We start from the raw sequence: 25,701 nt of genomic DNA, 5'->3' as shown, positions 1-25,701 counted from the left end.
ACGATTCGTTTTAGAACGTAGTAGGTGACTACATATATTAAAATTTACAAATTCTTGATATGTAAGTTCACTAGGAATCACTTTCTCAACACAAGGATAAGTATTTTCTAATGATCAATTGTGTAATAAACTTATTTTAATTATGGAAATACGTTTTGTTCATACATTTGTAATATTTATTGCATTAATAGTCCCGAATTAATAAGAAATGCATTCAACTTAAAATATGTTTCTGAAATTCAATTACAACAGATGATATTTTGAGCAAATGGAAGGCAACTAGGAAGTTTTGTTATGCATATTGAACACTAAAGTATCGCAAAGTAATTAAGCATTCTTCTATTCATCTAAGCCCTTTAGATATAAATTAATAAAATTTTCATAGAATTCATTAATCACATTACTTTAATAAATGTACTATACAACTTAAGAACGGTTAGGTTTATTAAACAATGATTTTCTCAGTTTGGAAGTACACATTTTGATACCTACACTAAGTTAATCAGTAGTACTAGTGCTTTATAGGTAAATATGAGTAGGGTGCGCTGAAGTTCCAATTTTTTTTAGTATACTATACAAAAGTATTCGTTTTGAAAACAGAAATTGAATTAAATTTGATTTTGTCAAATTTCAGGTGCACTGGGATTTGTTTAATGATTCAGTGCAATAACATTTTAACTTCATGGTGTCTTTCTTTTTGCCAACATCAAATATCTTATTCAGAATATACTTTCAAATATATCACACTATTGCTAAACTCCACTTCGAGGAGCGGAACTCGAGGGAGCCGATAATGGCTGCTCGGCTTCGATCATGCGGTGATATGCATTCATCGAGCCGACTCTGCGAATTGGAGTTTAATATGGATAAATTTTAATTCATATTTTACATAAATATTCGTCGGAGATCGGTGGGAGATGTTATCATACTACACTGCGGACAAACTTTCTTGATACCCTGCAAAATAAATATGTAGTTTAGCACATTACAATAGTGACTATCAATTATGAAGTTTTATTATATTATGGAAGGTTAGTAAGATTCTATATTCGAGAAACGATCTAAACATTTACCATTGTCTAACAAACTAGCTTGGTACATCATTGGTAGATATAAACATACATTGAAGCTCCAGTCACGGAGGAATCACTGATATGTTTGATAAATGATGAATAAATGTTAAAATAATGATTGGAAGAATTTTATCAACATGATTTAGCTTGTTTTAATTGATAAGGAACTCTCTATATATAATCAATAACGATTGTTTCAATAATTACATCCATCAGGAAATCTAATTCCAAAATTCGAATTTCCTTTTTTAGAACGTAATTTGTAACGTTTTTCCATGTTAAAGGGGTAACTTTGAATGATACATTATGGCGCGCTACGGAATTCTTTGCCAGGATCCAAAAAAGTTCTATAGAGTTAAGCTTGTAATAAATCTGTGGTGGAGGTGAAACGAACAGAAAGAAAAAAGTTGTTTATTCATATTTCTAATCCTCGATATTTGGGTGCTACCGTTCAAGATACTGCTGTTAGTATATTCTGAATACGAGTAAACATCGTCTCGTAGTTTCTTCTAATATCTCAATCATAGGAGGTAAATCCTCAATCTAAGTTCCTTTTCTATTTTTACCAGCAGTAGCGCTGCGATCGCAGTTCGGAACATGTGCGCCAGCTACTCATTTTCAGATCGCTGCTGTGAGCCTTAATTGAAAATGCCGCTGCTCGTGAAGTCAGACCTGTAATTCGTTTTCTAAAAAAAAAACCGTAAGTTTACAATCAGTGGTCTTGCTATGGATTTTACGCATATCAAATGATCACTAATTCATGAAATTAATACTGAAATACTGAAATTTACAAAACTTTGCTCACTCCTACAAGAATTTGACTGGGACGTGCTTGATCATCCTCTGTATAGCCTGGACCTCGCTCAAAGCGGCTTTTATTTCTTCTTACACCTAAAATCTTTCTTTGATGGTCAACACTTTAGCGATGATGACGAGCTAGTTACAGTTTGGTGACCCATACATGGTATTCGAACCGTCATAACAAACATAAGTGGCTGATCCACAATTCAACAAAAATTCCATCGAACTGATGATCTTGCTGAATTACATATTTTTAGTTTGAAATTACATTTACTTTTTCTATAAAAGACCAATCAATAATCAATATTGTACACTGTAATTTTAATTGTTAATAATTTGCTGTTCTAATTAAGTATCTTTTTAAAAAGTGCCTATTGCGGCATTTACTTTTAATTAACTGAATGAACATGTTACTACATGGTAGATAACATAGGGGACAAGCATATATGAAGAAGGCATAAAAAAATTTTCATCAAAATGTTGTTCTTCTAGGTTTCTGCAATGATCGTCAGTTTCAATGGAATATTGTTTTTGTTATTTATCAAATAAAAATAATTATATTATTATGTAAACTAATATTGACTTATTTTCAGTTTGACAATTTGTAATTATAAAAATTGAGGGAAATTATTTTGTAGCGATTGATTGAATTTAAGCCACCCTGTATATATCGGAATATTTTGTAGGTATTTAGCATATTATGTAGTTATGTGTGGTAGATGTGGCCCATTCGCATCGCCCGGTGAGATACCACCGCATCGGATCTAGTCGAAGCGAATTGGCCCTAAGGGTTCCAAGTTTTGTCGCTGCGCCGATGCGCTCGGTTCCCAGGGTGGGAAAAAGAGAAAAAGAAATAGCATGGTGACACCTTCTAGATCAAAATATTCCGGAGTTAAAGTAACATCCCGTTCGGATCTCCTAATGGAGGCTGATCTGGAGGATCGTTCAGACAAAAATATGTTTAAGGTAGATTTCTGCAATATACGTGGTCTTAATACAAGTCTAAACGCTGTACACCAACATCTGCAGTCAACGAAACCTCATATTCTGGCTCTAGCAGAAACAAAGGTGCCCTCAACAACATCCAAGGCTCATCTTGTATATCCGGGATACGACACACGATTCAGGCATAACTTTGGATTTGTCGTTTTCGTTAGCAATTCTCTCTACAGTCAAATTATCCTCAAATCCTGCCGATAAAATCGATTACCTGCAAGCAAACCACTGGTTGAAATTTGCCAACAGAAATGATGGTGAGGGGAGGGAAACTGAAGATTTTGTTAAGAGTTCCTATTCGAGATGGTGACAATGCTAGCATCTTAGACCTATTTCTAACAACAGACCCTGATTTGTACAACGCGATCATACATCAGATGGATAAAATCAGATCATACACTAATTACAGCAACGTGCGGACTAGAAATTCAAACTTAGGATCCACCAAGACCAAGTAAAGTTTGGCATTATAAATCAGGCAAATGGAAGCATCCGAATAATTTCCTTTTTATGTTTTCTTGGAATGATGTTTACTTTAACTTCAGTGACCCTTCAGTATGTGCAAACAAGATTTCGGAAGTAATTTTTGCAGGTATGGAAGCTTATATTCCTAACTTCTTCAAGGGTTTCACATACAACAATCCATGGCTTGATAAAAACTGCATTGGAGTAGTCAACAACAAAAATTCTGCTCACAACAAATGGTGCTCAAATCCTAGTACCGAAAATCGTATAAACTTTGCTGCTTCGAAAAATACCTGCAAGCAGACCATAGATGCTTATAATGAACGATATAATGAGAGAGTGAGAAACAAACTTCTCAATTGCCTATATAGATTAGGAAGCCAAGTCTTTTGTAAGTCAAAAAAAAGATAGGTGACGCAAAAGAGAAGGCGGATTTGTTGGTTTACATGTTTGCTTCAAATTCAACTATTGATTCGCGGGGAAAACTACCACCCATCCTGTCTGCAATCCTGTCTGCATCCTGTTTTGGTACATTGAAGCCAGAAATAGAATTTCCACACTGAGATGTTGTAAATCTTCTCAAAGGCATGAACACTAGCCCAGTTGGAATACCGCCCACCGTATTGAAGAAATGGCAGTTGAACTAACCGCTATGTAAACAATTTTCTTTATCATATAAGATAGAGGTTTTCTCCTCACAAATTGGATATTTGCTCGGGTGTAACCCATACCAAAACAGGAAAAAAGACAGTTCCCAACAACTACCGTCCGATTGCTTTAGTCCCAACTATTGCCAAGGTCATGGAGAAAGTCGTTAACCAGCAAATCTTGGGATATCTTGAATTTGCTAACATGATCAGCTGTCGAACATAATCTCAGCTACAGCAGTATTTGCAAGATCTATTTGACAGGCAGACGTGGCTCATGAACACCGAGTTCGCTTGCAGAAGCTCAGAACGTGTATTTATCGGGACCTCTTCCTTTTAAGAACTGCAACTCTGTGGAATCAGCTACCAAGACATGCTTTTCCCGAACTCCAGAACCTAGACAGTTCAAGATCAATACCGATGTCAAGCAAGCTAAAAACTCAACATGTATTTTTTGAGTATTTTGTCGAGGTATGTCAGATTTTGTGGTACCTGTTTGAAAAACCTGAGACTAATATTTCATTTTTAAGCAAAAAATTGTATCTAGAGATTATTAATAAAATTACTATTAGAAAAATTTTAATTATACTACAAATATGAGACCGGTACTCAACTAACCAAGGTATGGAGCCAACATTCTTCACAGTGTACATGCCAGCAGACTGTTGATATAACAGGATTCTTGAAATTTTCCTGCAAACATAGAAAGTCTAATGTAGAATTCAGTTTTCGTTTGTAATTTATAATTTAAATTATTTATTAGCTTTGGAATAGATATTTCGTCTTATTGTCTCTTACTCAGGTAAAAGACATTTATTAATTTGTTATATATGTTATATATCAAGAATATGAAGAACACATGAAGGTATTTGATTTTAAATATTCCTCTTGAATTCAAGATCAGTACACTTTTGCATGTAACTGATTGATCATTCCAAGTACTTTGTCTAGTCAGCACCAGACTAGAATACGTTTTTACAGACGTCATCTACTCCTTCGAGCGATAATATTGGTTACCAAGTCAGAGCTCTAAGGTAGTGTATAACTAACTGGGACTATTTTTTGGGTCCAAAAACTGGCTTGTTTCCTATGATGTGTGTAACCATGTATTGTCCTAATGCAGAATCAATTTCGATTCTTCTTATTCTCACTTTGCATTTTGTGACGTGGAATAGTGCCTGAGTTCCAAACAAATTAATTTCAATAAGAAATTTACAATACCAATGCTTATTTTATAACATGTTTAGATAATTAGATGAATGTTCATTATAGAATGAAACTAAATTGTTTCATAATTACTAATTATAAGCCGAAAACATTCTAATTTAAAATAATTCAACCTCAAAATATATGGAGTGAATTGATTTATATTTAGCGAAGCTTGAGAGGTAATCTGGCACACACAAGTTTTTTTAACATAAAAAGTTTGTGTTGGTTGAAATATATAAAAACTACTTTTTGTAAACTGAAATGAAATCGGAATCAACCATCAATTCTCAGATACTATTATTTATTAAAAACAACTCTTAAAACTTTATCATAGACGGCAGTATGATATTTTTGGTGTTTTTGAAGAAATATGCTACCATTTAATTTTTAATATTTTTAAAACAAAAAATTTCTGCTTTTTCTTCTCCACAGAAATTATTTTTTGAACAAGCTTTTTCAATTGAGTTCTAGTTATTGCCCCGGTGGTTCACATCAGACATCTTGTTGTTAAATTCGACATATTGCATTTCTAGAATTTTTATATTTATACCCACTCCTAGAAGTTGATTCAGCCGATCCTCAAATGGATAAGATACAATGTCGGAGTATTCTCCTAATGTAAGAACCTTTCGAGCCCTAAAACATATACGGGGCATTTTTAGTTTCGTTGATGCTTTTCAAGGCTTTTCTCTAAACATCATTTGAGGAAACAGCTAACAGAAATCCAGCAACTCCAAACTCCCATTGTGAAATTTGTCCAAGTTGTTAGCCTGAAGGACTTCGACAAGACCATTATTAGACCTCTAAATTATCATTATTATTATAATATTTAAGTTAAATATGATATTTATCAACATTCATTCAAAGTTTCGTATTTTTTGAATTATCTTAACATTTCAACATATTGTATTGTTTTAAGAACTAATTTGCTACCAAAAACTTCAAATCTTACCAAGCAAATCAAACATTTGTAGCCTTCACTGTCTGTGCTACTGGAAAGTTCTCCCTCGGACTCTAATTGTTTGATTCTACTTCTCAGCTTATTGATAATTTGTGCCCTATTACTGGGCTCAGCATCTGACGTAGTCACGTTACTATCACATTGTTGAGCATCACTTTCCACTTTTATTTCCACATCACCACTAGAATTCACAGTCGCCACCTGAAAATTGAAAGCGAGAGCTATTTGATTCATTTATTATTTATTACTATATTTTTATAGTTTGTTACCTACACAACAAACAACGAGAATGGTCCACTCTTTCTCAGAGGTAAGATGAACATAATTATTTTTGGATCAGTTAGAAATGCATTATTCTGTACTATTTTAAATTTTTTAAGTATCTTTGTCTTCGCTTAACATTATTACCTAATTAATAGTAGTTCGTTTGGAAACAGTGATAAGTAATTGGTTAATATCTATAGTTTAATCTTTCTTTAGAGATCACATCCCCGCTTGTACAAATTTCTCGTCAAATTTTATTCCTGCGATGGTTTATCCTGAAAGAATCTACCAGAGAGATCATTTCTGCTCCTGAAATTCCTTCTTGTAAGTTTATTTTTATGTTTGATAAAGATTCTAAGCTAGTTAAAGATTATTTCACTCATTTTCTGGACTTTTCGTCTCCCTCGAATCCTTTATGACACGGCAAAATTTTTTTTAGAATAATTTTAATCCATCTAGTGTTTTCTAATCAAAATAATTTTCATTAGTTTTTTTTTTGAAAATGGTCCAATCGAGGACCGAAACGTTAAGACAATCTAAATAAATGACTACACCTATCCCAAAACAAAAAATCAAAACCATAATCCGTTGAACGGATTATCTCGAATAAATGTTTTAGGTCAGTTTTAATAAATAACCTAATATCAACTCCATCGAGATATTGAAAAATCTGCATTTTACTTATACGAAACTTTTGCTTTTCCCGCGTATAACTAACAGTGTCTGGTAATATTCATGTCTGTTCGGTTACTGATCATCAGGAGATATTGAGCTCTGCTGTAGCCGTAATCAAATTTATTGCTCTCACGTTACTTTTTATATTTCACCAAACCAGTTCCGTCAAATTGTCTCCACAAAACATACTGGTGATTTACATTAGAATTTTGATTTTTTATATAAAACACCTTTCGCTGTAACTTCCAGCCTCGTCATAAATTGAAGTTATCTCATAAAAAAGTTATTTGTGCTCTTTTTTGAAAAATGTGAACCATTTGTCTTAACTCCTAATAGTTAAAACTGGGTGAACAATTCTTTGTTCAGGAACAAAGGAAATCAACCCACTTGATCCCCTCACTATTTTAGATTCTATGGGTATCTGAATATAAAATTGATTTAATTTCTCGATTTGTCATATTCACTGTGAGGAAACTAAATATTAAGTTTTCAAATATTTTGGATCAATTGTTTTAATATTTATTACTGATTGCAGAGAATAAAAAAAAATCGAAACATTTTGAGATGCAGAATTTTGATACAATTGAAAATTTGAACTTAAATTTAATGTATAAGGTTATAACATGTGAATAGTATTTAATGTTTATATAAAAGCTTTTTACCTGTGACTGCACAACGTCTTTATCTTTGTTCTCCTTCAACACTACGTCATTTTCTGTGTATTGCGATGGACCAAATATACTTTCTTCTGGTTCGTTCCCGTCAACAATAACGTCGTCACCTTCATTATCTACATTTGTTCTACCCGTGCTTGTTGGTATCATTATACCACCAACCAATGAGTTTGTTCTTCTTCTCTGGGACTCCTGCCATTCTTCTAATTCGAAGTCGCTTTCTACATCTACTGTTTCATCCTCTTCGTTCATAGCATTCTAAAAGCAAAATACAGGGGATAGTATATATATCAATGCGATATCATGAATATAAGAGCTTGGAAATAATAAATTGAACAGGAAAACACCAAGTTAATTTGAAAATTTGTGGTGGAAATAAATAAATGATAGTTGATTGTTAAATGCGCTTTTATGAATCTGAAGGCTATTTTGCTCTATTCTGATCTCGTTTACTTGAAATATGCCTATGGCGTTGCTGAATGAGTTACTTTCACGTAATAGTTGTAGCTCCGAATTTACCTCTAGAAATATGGATCTCAGTAGGTATTTCACATTATTATTTCGTTTTTACAAGTTTCTTTCTCGTCTTCTGTAATTTCAAATGATTTTCAAGTTTTATTTGCTTATCTCATATATTTATAAAACAAATTTATTTGTCGTTCAACAGTGGATGTTATCCGTATTAATTTCCGAATATTCATATAATAGTTTCCGAAAAACCCTATATCCCTATAGCTACTGACTTTGGGTGAAAAAAAGGGGTGAGATCGATACATTCAAAGGCAGCAGTAGACAATATTAGAACACCAAAATGTCTACTAGCTTGTAGTACGACTGCAGACCTTTATGGAAAAAATTCAGTCCCTTTGAAATTTCCATAGCATTACCAATGACGTTTAAAAAATGTTGTACGATAAAGTCTAGTTGCCGACCATAAGAGCATCTTCAAAACTAAATAAGCAGGGCCGGATTAAGCTAGGGGCTTGGGGGGCTACAGCCCCGGGCCCCAGGCCCCATCATTTGGAAATCATTCTGTATTTTTTGATGTTTTGATACCACAAATCCAAAGGTATTGATATTATTTTGTGAATTTTTCCGGATTTTCGAATTCCTTAAGGGGGCCCCGTCATTATTTTGGCCCCGGGCCTTATAAATCTTAATCCGGCCCTGTAAATAGGCATCAACGAAGTTACTAGATATAGTAAAAAGCAGTATCAAAACAACTTCATTCAATGGAGTATAATCTTTAAGTAAAAAGGTTCAGGGGGAACAATACCATATTCGAACAATTTTTTTAATTTTGCGACAAAATGTATGGACCTGACATGCTAAGGAATTCATGTCAAACAATCAAAATATTTGGAATATCACAATATTCACTGCAAACAGACGTTAAAGGTATAACAAAATTTAATTGTAATTTTATCATTAATCAATCAAGTGTTTTGACATCCAAAGCTTAATACCACCTGATATCATAACATTGAAACATTTAACGTAATTCAAAATTCCAAGTTACATACTCTCATTTATATCTAGTCATATATAAAAAGCAGATTCTCTCAAATAGAAGTTAATGAGAAATATTTTTAGGGTATTTATCTATGAACACGGAATACTCAAGGATCAATGATAATCAGGTCGCTTTTTGCTTTAAAACAAATATAGGGCGAAGCTAAGTTAGCGACGAAAAGGATGTGCTTATGTGAATGTGAATTAAGTATTAATATTTTAACAAAAAATCAATAATTAACGAAGCCATGGATCACTACAAAATTTATCACGTAGAATATTCTATGAGGATTGAATCACTCTCAAAGTTATTAAAAACTAATTAATCTTTACCTCGAATAATACTGGGATTGATAAGAACTTCAACTGTCTGTCTACGTTTCAAATTTCATCTTCTTTGTTTGAATGTTTTATGCTTTTATTCCTCCCTGTTAATTAGAAGCTGTTACATTTGTGTTGCTCTTTCTAGTATTATTTCGACATTTTTTAATTTGATTGTGTATTTATTCCGCAGTTTTTAGTACCGTATTGTCGTGCACACATGATATTTCGTCGACTTGTGGCTGAAGTCGATATTATGAGTGTGGTAGGGCACATCGTTCATAATAATCTACTATACTATTATAGTAACAACAGAGGGAAAGCATCACATGCTGGTTATAGTCGCTCGTTTTGGATGAGATGAATACGTTTAATCCACATCTATAAATATTTCCTGTGCAGTTAATAATGAGACATCTTTCTTTATTTGAAGGTGTTTTTGAGCTAGTTTAAAGTCTCCCATTAAAATCCTGTCGTGAATTTTCATTCTCGAAATATTGTTTTTTGCTAGAGCGTATATATCCACAATATTTTCTAAAAGATATATTCGCACATGACACAATTTCTTCCTTCTCAATCATTGAACTTTTCCGAATTCTCTTGACTTCACCCATTGTTTTTGGGAATACCATTAACCCATTCTACCTGTCTCGATACTGCGCCTATGAAATATTGAATATTATTTGAATACTTTTCTCACCAGTTTCAAGATACCCTGTTGTCATATGAATTACAAAAGACAGAACTTTGCTAATATTATGTAAACAAACGATTATTATTATTCAGCGTGTTATAGTAAATATTAAATTTAGCAAATCTGCAATTCCAATCTATTTGTTTCCATTACACAATATATGATAGAGGTACAAATGATTAATATGTGATTTTTGGTGATAAAAAAAATTAGAAAAACATTTTTTTAGCACGCACATATAAAATGAACTCAAATTAATATTCTTCTGATTAATACCAAGAAAGGCAGCTGCCATTCGATCCGAACTCTTTCATCATTCGGTTCATAATGTTTGAAATAACCAAGCTACCAATTGGTATCACATTTCTATGGGTGTATAAATCTGCGATCTATTACTGCTTTGGTTAGAGTATTATTTAGTAGTATTTAAGTATTTGTGGGTATTAGTAAAACAATGTAATTTAGTTTTGTAGCCAAGTTTTTATAAAAAAACATAAAACGGAAGCGATATCTAACTAGTTAGTCAGCGTACGTTTTCGTCAATATTTTGAGTGAATAAGCTTTTTCAAAGAATAAGTAGATACAACAATATATATAAGACAATACATGTTTGCGTAGGATAGAAACTTTGTCGCCTTTGTTTAATTTTTTTCACTTCTTTCTGTTTACTCTCATTGTATTCTGATTTATACAAGCTCAACAACTAAATATACAGCGTCCTTCACGACGAGCTGAATCGATATGCATATGGGAAAGTACTGGGACTAGTGTCCTGAAAATTTGCTTGCATGGGTTTTCCGAAATGCTCGTTTCAGCTAAAATAATTTTAGTTTTCTGAAACTTCCGGTTATACCGAAAGTGGACCCAAACTTCGTTATTTTAAACGGAATGCTAAGATTTTTATTACATTTTTAGAATTTACGCAAAATTTCAATCTAACTTTATATGAGGCATCGTTTGCCTAAAGTCCACCATTTTTTTATTATTTGACATTTTCGAAATTTTTGGATACATGCAGCCCTCCACTAAAAAAATTATATTTCTAAGTTTAAGTGAGTCAGGTTTAATATTTTTGGGATTTGGAGTATAAACACTTACAGCTTTCAAAATCTGTGAAAACGTGGACAAAAATTTATATAGGGTGTTCAGAAAATGGTGCTGTATTTCGCTATCTAAAACTTCGAAAACTCAATTTTTTCAAATGGCAACCCCCATTTTTCTCTTTACCATTGGATTCTACGCTTTAAATTAAGGGGACTTCGTTAGTAAATTCATATATCTCAAATTAACGGTTTTTGTAGAAAAACTAAAATTTTCATGGTTTTTAATTGTCTCCTGTTGATGGCGAACAACGAATAACAAAAGTTAACGTATCAAAAATTAAAATGCTTTAGTCAATTAAAAAATATTTGAAAACACTACACTAAGAGGAGAAGAACGAAACTAGAAATTAAACTAAAGTGAATGTTCGAAATGGTTGCCCCCAATTTCCAAACATTTATGGATTCTTCTTAAAAGCCGTGCTCAGTGGCGTTTCGAATTTCTTGCGGTGAAAGAATTCAAAATGTATTCCGAACTCTTTCCTGCCAGTCTTCTTTTGTATGTAAGCGGCGAAGCGTACAAGATATCTTTCATACGACCCAAAAAAAATCTAATGGGTTGATATCCGGTGAACGGGGAGGCCATTGATGCGGTCCATCGTGTGCTACCGTTCAGTCTTCAAAATGAGTCTGTAAAATGTTATTTACAAGCGCATTACCGTGTGGTGGGGCTAGGTCGTGCTGATACCACAGCTGATTCCAATTCAGATTTATTGGGTGTAAATAATTTTTTAATATTTCTAGATATCTGCTACCTGAAATAAACAAACATTTGAAGTAAAATTCAACCTCAAATTTTAAGATTACCATTCAAATTTTCGCCATAAAAAATGTACCACCAGCATAGTCATTTTTTATCGCAGCAAAAACATTGAAAATCCAGTACCCTTGAAACATGTGAGGATTAGTATCATTCCAATATTCCATTCTTCTGAATTTTACACTCATCTATCTAAATTAAGTTTTCTAAAAAATTTTTCTTTTTCCGGAGTTTTAATTAATATAAATTCAACAAACAATTCTTCTTTGATCGTCACCTGGCTCTAAATTTTGTACCAACGAGATTGAATACGAATGGAACTTGTGTTTTTTAAGAATCCTGTGAATACTTATCTCTGATATTCCCAAATCTCTTTCTGTATCGGTTAATGAATTTTCAGGATACGTTCTGAAGTATCCCAAGACTGTAATTTCATTGGCTTCATTGTCTACGACAGGTTTCAGTTTGCTGCACGGTGCAACAAACTGACCGTGGGTTTCACAATTATGAATGAGCCGCCTAAGTGTATCAGGGGTAGGTCGTGGTTTATCGGGATATCGCAAACGGAAAGTAACGCAGGCACATTTATTAGCCCTATCACATTTCCCGTATATTACCAGCAAATCTTCATTAATCCTAAATGGGACATGATGAACACTTTTGCAACGCTTAAACGTCAAGTTGTTTTCATTGTTTGTTTATTCATATGTTAGCTTTTTTTGTCGCTCCAGACAACCGACAATTAAAAACCATGAAAATTTCAGTTTTTTCAAGTTTCTACAAAAACCTTTAATTTGAGATATATGAATTTACTCACTGAGTCCCCTCAATTTAAAGCGTAGAATCCAATGGTAAAGAGAAAAATGGGGGATGCTATTTGAAAAAATTAAGTTTTCGAAGTTTTTAGATAGAGAAATTCGGCACTATATAATTTTTTTAAAGGTTTTCATAGATTTTGAAAGCTGTAAGTGTTATTTGTCCAAACCTCAAAAATATTAGACCTGACTCACTTAAACTTAGAAATATAATTTTTTTAGTGGAGGGCTGCATGTGTCCAAAAATTTCAAAAATGTGAAATAATTAAAAAATGGTGGACTTTAGGCAAACGATGCCTTATATAAAGTTGTATTGAAATTTTGCGTAGATTCCAAAAATTTAATAAAAACCATAGCCTTCCATTTAAAATAACGAAGTTTGGGTCCACTTTCGGTATAACCCGAAGTTTCAGAAAACTGAAATTATTTTATCTGAAACGAGCATTTCGGAAAAACCATGCAAGCAAATTTTCAGAGCACTAGTCTCAGTACTTTATCATATACGTATCGATTCAGTTCGTCGTGATGGACCCTGTATATAGTTTCAATAATCGTTTAAGAACAAACAGTAATTCGTTCACTTCGTAATTTGAATCAATACTAGTATAAATATTACATACATCCACTATTTCCATAAATCGCAAACTTTTTGATTTTGAACATTTTGATTTTGAATCAACTATCAAAGACTTGTTTCTTACAATATTTTCCCCAGTAATGAGTGGAGAAAATAATATTCTCTTGCTTGTAACTAGTATTTTCTTTTATTTTGTAGTAGGTAGAAGTAGAAATCTCTTTTCAGAGATGCTATAAGCGTAAAATGTAGTTCAAATACTGAGAAATACATGCGAATCCATTAATGTAATGCATTTAATCATTATAAATATCAACGATTTGCAAGGATAGATGCTGGATATAAATAAATCTTAACATTATTTCATTCAACTCGATAATCTACCTTGATATGTGGAAGTTAAACCTGGGTAATGAATAAAAAGATACAGAATGGAACAAAGATAGAACTTTGCTAGAAAAATAAACGAAGTAGTGAAAGATCGGAACGAATGGAAAAATGGATGAAAGGAGAGTGAAAACTGAAAATCCAATATTCTGATGCTTGAAAGGGTATAAAGACTTCTAGGAAAGAGGAAGACTAACATTTCATTGCTTAATAATAATGAATCTCACTATAAAAAACCCATTTAATATAATTTCACTTGAGTAAGAACATAAGTATCTTCATACATATTTCAACAAGACCTGAAAAAAGCAATTTAACGCGTTCACCTTCTTTATGCAAGACAATTTTTTCCCCTTAATCAAAACAACTGCAAACATAATGAGGCGAACCAATTCGCCTCAGAATTATTGAGTATTTGACGAGGAGATTCCCTTCCTTTCAATATCGTGATTCACAAAATGATAAAATAGTATTTACAAAGGCTTTTGAAAATGTTCATTTAGACAACCAAATCACTCACTATGGTCAGATCAATATCTAAAACTGAATTCCTCAAAGACAAAAAGACCGACACGCTAACAGCTGAATGCTAAAGACAAACTCATCGAACAAGTAATATAGTTTAAATATCTGGGTTCCAAGAACAGATCCATAAAGCCACTAGAATAGCAACATGTTTTCACAACTCAATTAAAAGGAACAAGCACAGCTGAATTGAAACAAAAACCAAAATGTATAAAAAACACGTCAAATGCAGGAAACGAAACAAAACAATTAGAAGAACATGTAGGATGGATTATGTGAACAAATAAATACTGAATAGAAAAATCGAAAGGAACAAGCATAATGAATAGATGGATGGGAAATATAGTGCGCGGTAAATCACCTCTGAATCCAGAAGCATCGAGATGAATCGACAATCTAAAGATTGACGAGGCACGAGGATGAAGAAGAAACAAAGAACTTTGCCTAAATGAATAAATAGGGAGCAGATGACAAAATATCATGATAGTTACCAAAACAACATTACAAATTTAAATTTCTTGCATTTCTATGCAGCTTTGAGATATGTTTTGAACAAAGAAGATAAGTTTGATATCTACATTTTCTGAATTAGTTGTATGCGCTACCATAAAATAACATGTAAATTTCTTGTTAGAAGTTTAAATTTCAACTCAAATTTAAATCCATATAAGTTAATGTTAATGTTGATTAAATGACTGATAAGTTGTATTTTGAACTTTCCAATCATTCCAATATATTTTAAGTAATAGTAAGTATAATTTATTGGACTAATTCGACTATACTGTGTTTATGAGTCCGTAATCATGTGTAAATTTGCCCATAACAACGCCTATTGGATATGTCAATAATTAAAGGTTGTATTTGCTATACTTCTATATAAGCATCACTCTTGAGTTTTGTAAAAGAAAGTGATATTAAATAGGTGGCTAATTGCCAGTATTTGATATCTATTTGAAACAGCAAATAAAAGTATTGATATTGAATTAACTTTCCGAAGGCAACTAAAACAATATTTAATCCTTTTTTTATCGGCGGCAAGTAGTAGTAGTAGTATTTAATGTATAGCACATTCAAAGTTTCTATAAAAATATACAATAACAAAACAGAAAACTTGAGTTATCAACTGTCGTGAGGAAATAGTAACCAGTAATTTGCACTAGCATTAACGCTTCATTTACCTTCACACAACGTTCTACATGTAGGTTTATCTCTTCTTGGGTTCTTTGTGGATGACCAGTACAAATTGGACATAAGTCATCAGTTTTACGTTTACGAATTTTCATTCTTAGACGCCCCTGCCTGTTAGCTCTAATTCTTTGAAAAGTCTGAAACAAGAATAATTAGTTGATTTCTTAGTTTCAAATGAAATAATTTGTTATCTTGAATCAGCTTTATAATAACTTCAAATAATACATATGTTTTAAATTCAATTTGTTATGTATTATTTGATATTTTTTACTACGTTTTCATTGATATGTTGATGTAACATTTTGTCAGAACAAAAGGTATTCTCATGACTCATTTCGCATCACACACATTCTCTTTCCATGATATACAACTAGAAGTATAATGCTTGATGATACTTTAATCGATTAAATTGAAACTAGTGTACTCAGGCTTTAACACAAATGTAAAAAATTGCACACTCCTCCGAACATAAACGAAACACGACTGTCAACCAGACTTACTATTTGTCAGTTTTGGCAATTCTGCGAGAACGAGTTCGTAAAAAAACGGCCCGAGTTGTGGAAGAACTGCTCGTGGATTTTGCACCTGCCCGTAACGCGCTAACTGTGAAGCAGTTTTTCGCCACTCCAGTGCTCGAACACCCACCGTACTCACCAGATTTGGCACCCTGCGACTTTTTTTGTGATTCTGAAGATAAAATCTATTTTGAAAGCGACCCGATTTAAGTCAATGCAAGCGGTAAATCCAAAAACGTCAGAGCTCCTAAAGGCACTCACCAAAGAAAACTTCCAGCACTGCTTCGATCTATGGAAAAAACGTATGGAAAGGTGTAAGGCGAGGGGAGGGGAGTATATTGAAGGGGAGCATTCGAATGTAGAATAATTTTTATAATAAAACCCTTTTTCGTAACCAGTCTCGTTATTTAATAGCCAGACCTCGTAGCTATTCTATGAATAAATGTACAGAGATTTATAACCGTAAAACTTTTGGTAGCTGATGGCTCTATCAGCTGGTTTGACGACGAACATTCGGAATAATTTACCAAATGGTACTGTACGACGAGCAATCCGCGAGTTGAATGCCGCATTTGGTCACTTTTAACCAGAAAGGCATTCGAATCCACATTTCTCAGGCATTGTTGTCATAGTTTAAGCAAAATGAGTCGCATTTTTTGTATCGACCGTTTTTTGGAATAAATATAGGATTGTGTTCGTGTACTATCTTTAAAAACGTGGAAAATAGCAGGAGACTATTACGCATCATTGCAGTTGCAAAAAAGCGAACGCATTTGAAGAAAAACAAAGTAATTTTCCATCAGAACAACGCACCTTCTCACACTTCGGTACTCGCCATGGCCAAAATTCACGAATTGCACTTTGAATTGGTTGACTACCCACCGCATTTACCAGATTTAGTCCCTATTATCAGGACTTTATCGCATACGTAAATGAAGATAAAGACGGTGATTAGTATATTTGGAAATATTTAAAAGGTTAGAGCATCGCTGGAAAGAATGTATAGACTTCAGAGGAGACTGTGTCGATAAATAAAAAGGATTATGGGGAAAAATGCCTTGTTCTAAGGTCGAAAACTTTTCAGACAACCCTCGTATATGGAGTTAAAGTTGTTATTGTAAGTTTATTGCAAGTATCAAGTGAAAGTTCATATTTGTATTTTATTCATACAACTTGGGTACACTTAATCGAATCAATTTAAACTTAGCTGATAAACACCTCTCATTGTAGTTGTTGATGGGAGATTTCAATTTAATAAGAGTAGAACAACGGATGTGAGCGAACGGAAAGAGTTGAGAGAAGCGGAAATAAAATACAGAAAATTCACACAGGTTTTCGTAGCAACAATAGTAAGACCATACACTCCACTGTACATACATACATATGTACATATTTTAATTAATCTACAAATTCGTTTTCCAAACAAAATCCCTAGTCTTTGTCGTTGATATTTTAAGAAAGGAATAAATTGCCTTTGTAAGAGGAAGGACGAAAACTACTTTGAATGAATACTGTCAAATTATAATATCTTTTATTTGTAAAATATTGAATGATTAACTTTCTTTCTCAAATACCAAATTGAATTATGCCCTCCTTTATAGTCATATTTAACTTGACTTTTTCGAAGGTGCGTTTTCTCCACCGCCTTCTTTCATATTATTTTCTTTGAGGGGTTGAAAAATAAGCAGGTTCATCTTTTTCTATTTTTTTCTCCTTGGAAATGTGGACTCCTTTTTATGCAACAGACACATGTTGGTAAACGTTGAATAAAAAAATTTTTGATTTTTTGTTCGATTACAAAATCTTTAACACCAAAATATAAAAAATGTATACAAACATTGTTCACATCTTTCCGTTAATCATTTTTATTCTGGTAAACTACGGTATGCTGAAGTGTAGAAGAATAATGATTATGTTTTTATGTTTGTTTTTCGTAAAATTCAATGGCTGTTCCCTTCATGGATTCGGCGTGTAATATATAGGGGCGTCAGTAATCGCTAGATCCAATTTACCATCGTTGGGATTTATTCACATGCTAACTAAATACATTATCACCTTTAACTAACATACACTACTGGAGTTTAGTTTACTATAACACACCGTTCATAATATGAGTACCAACAACCAACCCTTTCGATGCTTCGCCAACCAAAATATATATGTTTACTGACCGTACACATATTTACATTATGACACGTAATAACCTTGGAAACTATGATGTTTATAATTATATAAATACAATTCACATTGCAGTTTTTTATGAGCTTTGCATAAACTAATAACTTATAACAATAATTATGTACGAGGTTAACTACTCAATACATGCGTAATGTAAACTTTTAAACGATAATGAAATCTATTCAAATAAAGCACTAAAACTAATAATTCGTTAAATGGGCAATTGAAAACATCAAAACTTTTAATTAACTAAATCGAATCTTAAAAATTGAATAAAAGAGAATGAAGTAAATTTTGGAAACGTGATAACTAAAGAAATCTTAAAATTACGTTTTGTGTCTCACTGAGCTCTAAACGACTTAGCGCGGATTAATTTATCAATTTTCTAGCTGGTTTGGTCGACAAATATCTATCTTCAAATATCTAAACATGAATCACAATAGTATATTTGTGTTTTTAAATCGATTTGTTCATACCTCAAATCGGCCTTCCGGACCACTGTCTCCAGGTAGAGCTGGTATTCTTGTTTGTTCTGGTCTATTTCTTTTCCTCGACGCGACCACTCCTGATCCACTTAATTTGTAAAGCCGCTCCAATTCATGCATGAAATGGGTTTCTAAATTTCCTAGCGAAATTGTCAATCCGCATAATGGACAACTAGGAGAATCTCGCTTCTTCCTTTTGACAAAATCTAGAAAAAATATCAAGATTGTAATGATCATTATAATTAATATTCATTTTTTTCCCATTTAGGGGCTACATTTATAAGCGGTGAATATTCAACTATATTCTATTATCGTTATTCATCAACATTATTTCCAATAGATTCTGCTCTTTCTCAAAGTATCCAGGTAATTATTGAGTAGATGTGTATTCATATGTCCACCAAATCATTATTACTATTATTAGTTTCAGAGGTGCATTTACTAACCATCCAAAGTGAAACACAAATGGTGTTAAGCTCTTTATTCATGAATTTATAATTTTACCGATTTTCTATTTTCTACCATATAGATTCTTACAAATTGTCGGTACTATTTCTAACCTCTCCGCATGCCACAAGTGTATCATTAAATCGATACAATAATAGCACAAGACTAATTGAATGTGTTGAGACAAGCAATAATAAGTTTGAGCCCGTTCCGAGTAGTCAGGCGGCTCCTATAGCCATTTCGTGAGATCGTATTTGGAGTAAATTATGTATCTCAAACCATTAACTTTGTCTGAAGCTGGAAAAAAGTTCGACGAAGCTTACAACATGTCGAAATCTGTCTATGATGAAAATGTAATATTTTTGAAGATTTGCATGTGGTATGAGCGATTTATAAGTGGAAATGGTTTAGTTAAAGACTAGGAACGGATGGGACATAATTCGACCTCAAAAACAGATGAAATTGTGCGGAAAGTTTACAAACTTGTGATAAAATAATTTACCATATGTTTTGAACCCACCTTGTATGTCTTATAACTTTTCCAATAACAAAATTTGTCTCTATACTGTTCATATAATCAATAAAAATATTTGTTTAAAAAATAAGATTCATCCATTTATTCTCATTAAAAGTCATCTCAAATTTTCAATTTGTTGTAAGGTCTCGATGACGGCTTACTCATTTTCGCAAGGGTGTCAAGCTGGTCGCTGAAAATCTGATGAGGTATTGATGATTTAAACGTGTCTGAACCAGCTGAACCAATTACATTTTACAAATCCTTCACCAGCAACCGTTTATCCCTGCGCCCTGAGTTCGTTCATACAAGCCATCTTTAGCCCTGCGGTTCCCCAACAACTTATCCGCGAGATTACCGTATCAACGTAAGCTTGCACTAGGGTTTAGAAAGTACAGGGTGACTACATATGCGGGCAGTCACCAAATCTATTCCACATATCAATAAAAGTCAAGATAGAACGTATCCAGCTTCTATACATATAATCGCAGACTACTCAAAATTAAATTGTGCGAATAAAGCTGTTGACATATTTTGAAAATATTTAAAAATGGTGTGAGAGAAGATGAAATCATTTGTTCTGAATGTAGAATTTTTATTTTAATATGAGCAGTATAATATAAATAACAAATTAATGAATTTTGTTATGCGCACGATTATGTACAGTACAGTATTTACAAAGTTATCAATCTATCAAAGGCACGTATTGGCAATTTATTGGATTTTTTATTTATGTTGAGTATTTAATTTTGACGATATAGTAAGTGAAAATGAATAATTGGCAATTATTATCGAAAGAATTTCGTAAAATCCATTGAAACTCCCTTCTAAACAACAGTCATATTTTTCTGATGCTACTATGTCATCATTAGTGTGCCCGTACAAATGGGTTGGTATGAAATATTTAAGTAGTAGAATTCCATCAAAATTCCTACAGAATACTGAATCTCGTGCAAAAATGCCATACTTCTGTAGGTATTCTTTGATAACATTAGAACGAATGTAAATCAGGTTTTTTTACAATGCATGCAGTGCATACTATTGAGGCCGCTATATCAACAACAAAATCTTTAGTGATACGACAAATAGAAAAGGTAGTTTTGGGAATAAATGCCGATCTGGAATCGTGACTTACTACTTTTCAATGAAGTAATAAACATGTAATAAAATGTTACTAAATCAATTGTATGGTTATCTTCATTGATTTTTGTTAACATATAGGCAGTTCAAAACTAGTCTTTTCGAAATCGTTGAGAAATACTTATTATTTTTCATCCAATGTTCCGTATACCTAAATGCCATAATTTCGTAGTTACAGCTACATTATTATTATAGCTCTATTTTGTAAATTCCAATAAAACTACAAATAATTTAATATTTGAGATGTAAGAACTAAGGAAAAATTAATTTTTCTTATTAGAAGAAAGTTCTAGTTTGAATTTATTCTTATTTTGATATTCAAGATGAAGGTGATTTATTGATCAATATAAATACGCAAATTATCAGTGTCTTTGCCAGCTATGTTATGAGTAGTTTTGTATTGGGAACGTGGCAAGGAAACACCAAAGTGGACTAACTTTTCCGAGCTTTCGAATACTGACCATAATTTCAGTCCCAGACGATGAATACATAAGTATTCGAAAGCTCGGAAAATATATTGAAGTTAGTCCACTTTGGTGTTTCCTTGCCATGTTCCCATTAAAAAAATACTATATATACACTTTGCTGTCCAGTAGTAATCCTTAGTATTTTGACTGGAAAACTTATATTATGATGCATACCTGATTAACATTTATATTGTGTCTCGTAAATATCATAACAGAGGATTTCCTCACGAGGATTTAGAAGCCGTTTAGATCTAGCCAACGATAAATCTCTACAAAAATGGAATCCAAACAATCATATCAAACTATCATATTTTTTGTGAACGTTATAACGTTGTAAAATAACTGTGCTACTCCAAATTCATACTGCATTGCATAAAAATCAATGTTAATGTGAATATCCTAGGAAAAAATTAGCCACTTTTTATATCTTAATTTGATTTGTGACATCAAAATTGAAGGTGATATAGTGGCACTCATCAGTAACATCAGATCGAATCTACAGAAATATATATTATGTAGTGATACTCTGTGTTCAATTAACCAGAGATAAAATAGGAACAGTTTGCAGTTACAATTGAACAATAGAATTCACTCGTTAGCACATCAGGTTTGGAAATAGTCACTCTTAGTGGAAGCTTAATCATTTCTATAGTTGAAATTAGATAGGACTCGAAAAATATCGAGTAAAATATATCAAAAATAATCATTTTTCCGAATCTCATGATTTCCTATCTTTTCAGAGCATGTTGATAACTACTATTTAACTTAATTTAATTTTACAAACTCGTGGCAAGAATTTTTACCTAGATTCACCCCAACAAAAACCTTGAATTAAATTGCGTTTAAAGATAAAATCAACTCGCTGTTGAATTAGAAGTTGCAGGCACCTGAAGAAGTCCTGCCTCAATAGCATGTCGATAGTTTTCCTAAAATGCCTACCCATCGATGAAAAAAAATTCTAAGAGTTTATTCGTCTAATATGAGTTCACCAGAAAAACATAAAGCAGATCTTCATTCTTAATAGATTATAATGATATTTTTATAATGGTATCATAATATTTTATACATAGATCATCCCCTCCGTTATCAGAAAGCATCTAGCATTTTCTTAGCACCAAACATCTTTTTTTCCGAAATATTAGTGTAATATAGCTAATAATAATATATAATATTCAATGTTAATGCTCGTTCGCAATCAACTTGGAAAAGTGGTCTTGAACTATGGTGAAAATCCAAACACGAGGTAATATTCTATATAGTTCTACTATTAAGACACGAACTCAATTTTTGCTCTGAACAAAATTTGAAAGACGTAATTTTGTAAAGTATCAATAGATTAGCATGGCCAGCCTCTAGCAGATGGCGCGAATTGTTATCTGATTAGGTGATGTTTAGCAATTGTTGTTGTTTAATCTCCTTCTTATTTTAGTAAAAATAGATTGAATATTAAGTGTTTGCTGGTACGCTTTCTCAATATCATGTTGTTATATTCCAGAAAGTTTAGGAGTAACTGGTTTTATAAATAGTAAAGGTGTATAAATTGCCTAACATAGTATATGCAATTCCTTGTTTAAATTGTGACAAGTACATTGGATAATCTCTTACAAAAGCAATTGAAAGTTATGTCCTGATACGTGTTTATTCCATGCATATCTTGTAGATTTTGAAGAAACAAAATCTAGCCATTGGCTACCTACTATCTTTACCTACTCAATTAAATTCAACTTGACTTAATCTTACTATAAAATTACCTTTAAAATTTCAATGTCATTCATAATGAAACTAATTAATATTCAGCTCCATTCATAACTACCTATTCTATGAAAATTTAATGTGGATCATAAACTAACCAATAAAAATTAACTTTCTATTTCTATAACAACTTGAATATTAATTTTTGAATTCCATGAATTTAATGATTTTTAAAAGGAGCAACAAAACTTAATCCCCTCAATTCTTAACTAATTAATGTAAGTAATTTTTATTATTCTTATATTTCTATAGATTTTTTGAAATTGTACTTTGACCATAATTTCAGTCCCTGATGATGAATACATAGGTATTCGAAAACTTGGAAATATATCAGAGTTAGTACACTTTGGTGTTTAATTTTCTTCTCAATTCATTAATTTCTTATTTTTTAAACCTTTTGTATATGTTTATTCTTCTAAATGTTCTTGATTTGAGGTCTCTTCTGTTTAGTATTTTTTAATAATTTTTTAAAAGAAATAAGTCAAAACGTCAATTTTTATCTTTATCTTTTATTTCAGACAAACAAACTAACAGAATAAGTTGAATATTGTTAAAAATGTAGATATTCCATAACAATAAATAATTTATTTTGTAATTAATACAAGGATATATTGAAAAATTCTAAGCCTACTATAGAACCAAACAAAATTCCAATGTCAAAATATTTTATTACTCAACATCTTCTCCTCTTAATTGGATTCATTTATTACAGCGAAACTGCAACGTCTCAAGACCTTTCAAAAAAAATGTTTCTTCTTGCTCTGCAAACCAGACCTCCACAACTTTTATTAACTCCTCGTTGGAAGAAATTTTAGGACCTTTTGAACTTTTTTTAAGTTGAAGATAGAGATGATAGTCAGACGGGGCCAAATCTGGTGAATAAGGGGGGTGTTCTAGTAATTCAAACCCCAAATTACGAATTTTTTGCATGGCAACTTGAGATTTGCATGCAGGGGCCTTGTCCTGCAAAAACAAAACATCTTTGGATAGCTTTCCGCTTTTTTCCTCTTTAATTTTTTTCCGTAGAGTGGCCAGTAATGTCGAAAAGAAACCTCCAGTTATTGTTCCACCCTTACCCAAAAAATCAATCATGATTACTCCATGGCAATCCCAAAAAACTGAAGCAAGAACTTTTCCTTTTTTGGACGCGAAACTTCTTAGGTCTTGGAGAACCAGAGTGTCGCCATTCCATCGATTGTTGCTTTGTTTCTGGATTGTAGAAATGTACCCAAGTCTCATCCATAGTAACAATTCGGCTTAAGAAATCTACATCATTTTCAAATCGAGCACAGATCGAACGCTATGCTTCTACCCTTGCACGCTTTTGGTCAACATTCAAACATTTGGGGATCCATTTTGCAGCAATTTTTGTCATGTCCAAATTGACGTGAACGATATGATGAACGCGTTTGTATGAAATATTCTTAAAGAAAAGTCGAAACGTCCAAATTTATCTTTCTTTTATAATTTATAATATAAATAAAAATATAATTTTAAAACAGAAGAGACTTAAAATCAAGAACATTGTATTTTCAGAAAGTTTTAATATATAACTTGAAAACGATTATTAACTAATTACATTACAGAAAACAAACAAAAGTTTATAAATTTATCCCTCCATAACTGTCAATGAAAAAAATGAGTCCGTGTTTCTAATAATAAATTATGGGTCGAATGAATATTTCATGTATTTTCCTCTAAACCATTTAATTTATTCGGTGATGATGGAATGGAAGCATAGCGACATTCTGAAATCAAACTAGGAATATATTAAAGTTTCACTGACGTTGGAATCACATTCTATTCTAAAAAAGAAAAAAGTTTCGACGCTGGGGATTTTGTTGGTGTTTAACACTAAACGGGTGTTGGCACCTCGAAAAACGTACTAAATCCTTTCCCGGATTTGTAAGCGAGTCCGCGCCTAAGCGCTTCTATGTATGACTGACCATTTATCATCCCTCACTCCCGAGTCTTTTGCTTCACACCCTTATTTTCACGGAATTTGAACCATCACGGTCGCTCTGCCCTATACTTTGGCATTCCTATATCATACGAAAAGATATCATTCCTTTTTATTTGTCTACCTTTATGGAATTTGTCAAAGGCAATAAAGTCGAAACATACAAGGAAAACTGAACATATTAAACGGTAGAATGACATATGCGTAAGTAAGCAATAAAATAAAATTGTATAAAAACACATCGATTTTTTCGGACCTAAATAAAAAAGGACATTCCAGATTTTACAATTTTATTTCCATAAATATATAACCTTCAATTCTTGAACAGAAACCTCGAGTAGCATATAATCTGTCCTTTTGAATCTGTTGAAAAAAGTTTCAGATATATTATCGTTATGAACAATTGGAAAGGAACATGATCTAAAAACTCAAATGAGGCTTTAAATAAATAAGAGCAGTAAAGATGCAGTTACAAAAAGAAACGAATCATCAACAAATAATTAAGTGAAGTAATTGATGATGGATGCTCGGCTATTTTCATTGAAGTGTCAAAAGATTGATTAACCTATAAAAACCCATTCACAATGTACCAGAAAAATATA

At 32.4% G+C, this 25,701-nt stretch overlaps 1 protein-coding gene across 1 annotated transcript in view; it reads right to left on the bottom strand.

Moving 5' to 3' along the window:
• Positions 1-885: 885 nt before the first annotated feature.
• LOC130893474 (E3 ubiquitin-protein ligase RNF220-like) overlaps positions 886-25,701 on the bottom strand; it is a 159,224-nt gene continuing 134,408 nt past the window's right edge. The window contains exons 5-10 of the mRNA XM_057799650.1: positions 18,811-19,012; positions 15,632-15,778; positions 7,754-8,023; positions 6,144-6,353; positions 4,601-4,675; positions 886-957 (exon numbers count right to left, since the gene is read on the bottom strand). Of these exons, the coding sequence (XP_057655633.1) occupies positions 886-957; positions 4,601-4,675; positions 6,144-6,353; positions 7,754-8,023; positions 15,632-15,778; positions 18,811-19,012 (976 nt within the window). The remainder of the gene's footprint in view (positions 958-4,600; positions 4,676-6,143; positions 6,354-7,753; positions 8,024-15,631; positions 15,779-18,810; positions 19,013-25,701) is intronic.

The sequence above is a fragment of the Diorhabda carinulata genome, chromosome 1, assembly GCF_026250575.1.
Source record: "Diorhabda carinulata isolate Delta chromosome 1, icDioCari1.1, whole genome shotgun sequence".
NCBI classification, from domain to species: domain Eukaryota; kingdom Metazoa; phylum Arthropoda; class Insecta; order Coleoptera; family Chrysomelidae; genus Diorhabda; species Diorhabda carinulata.
The sequence above is the reverse complement of the archived record's forward strand: the minus strand, read 5'-3'. Positions and strand labels throughout refer to the sequence as shown.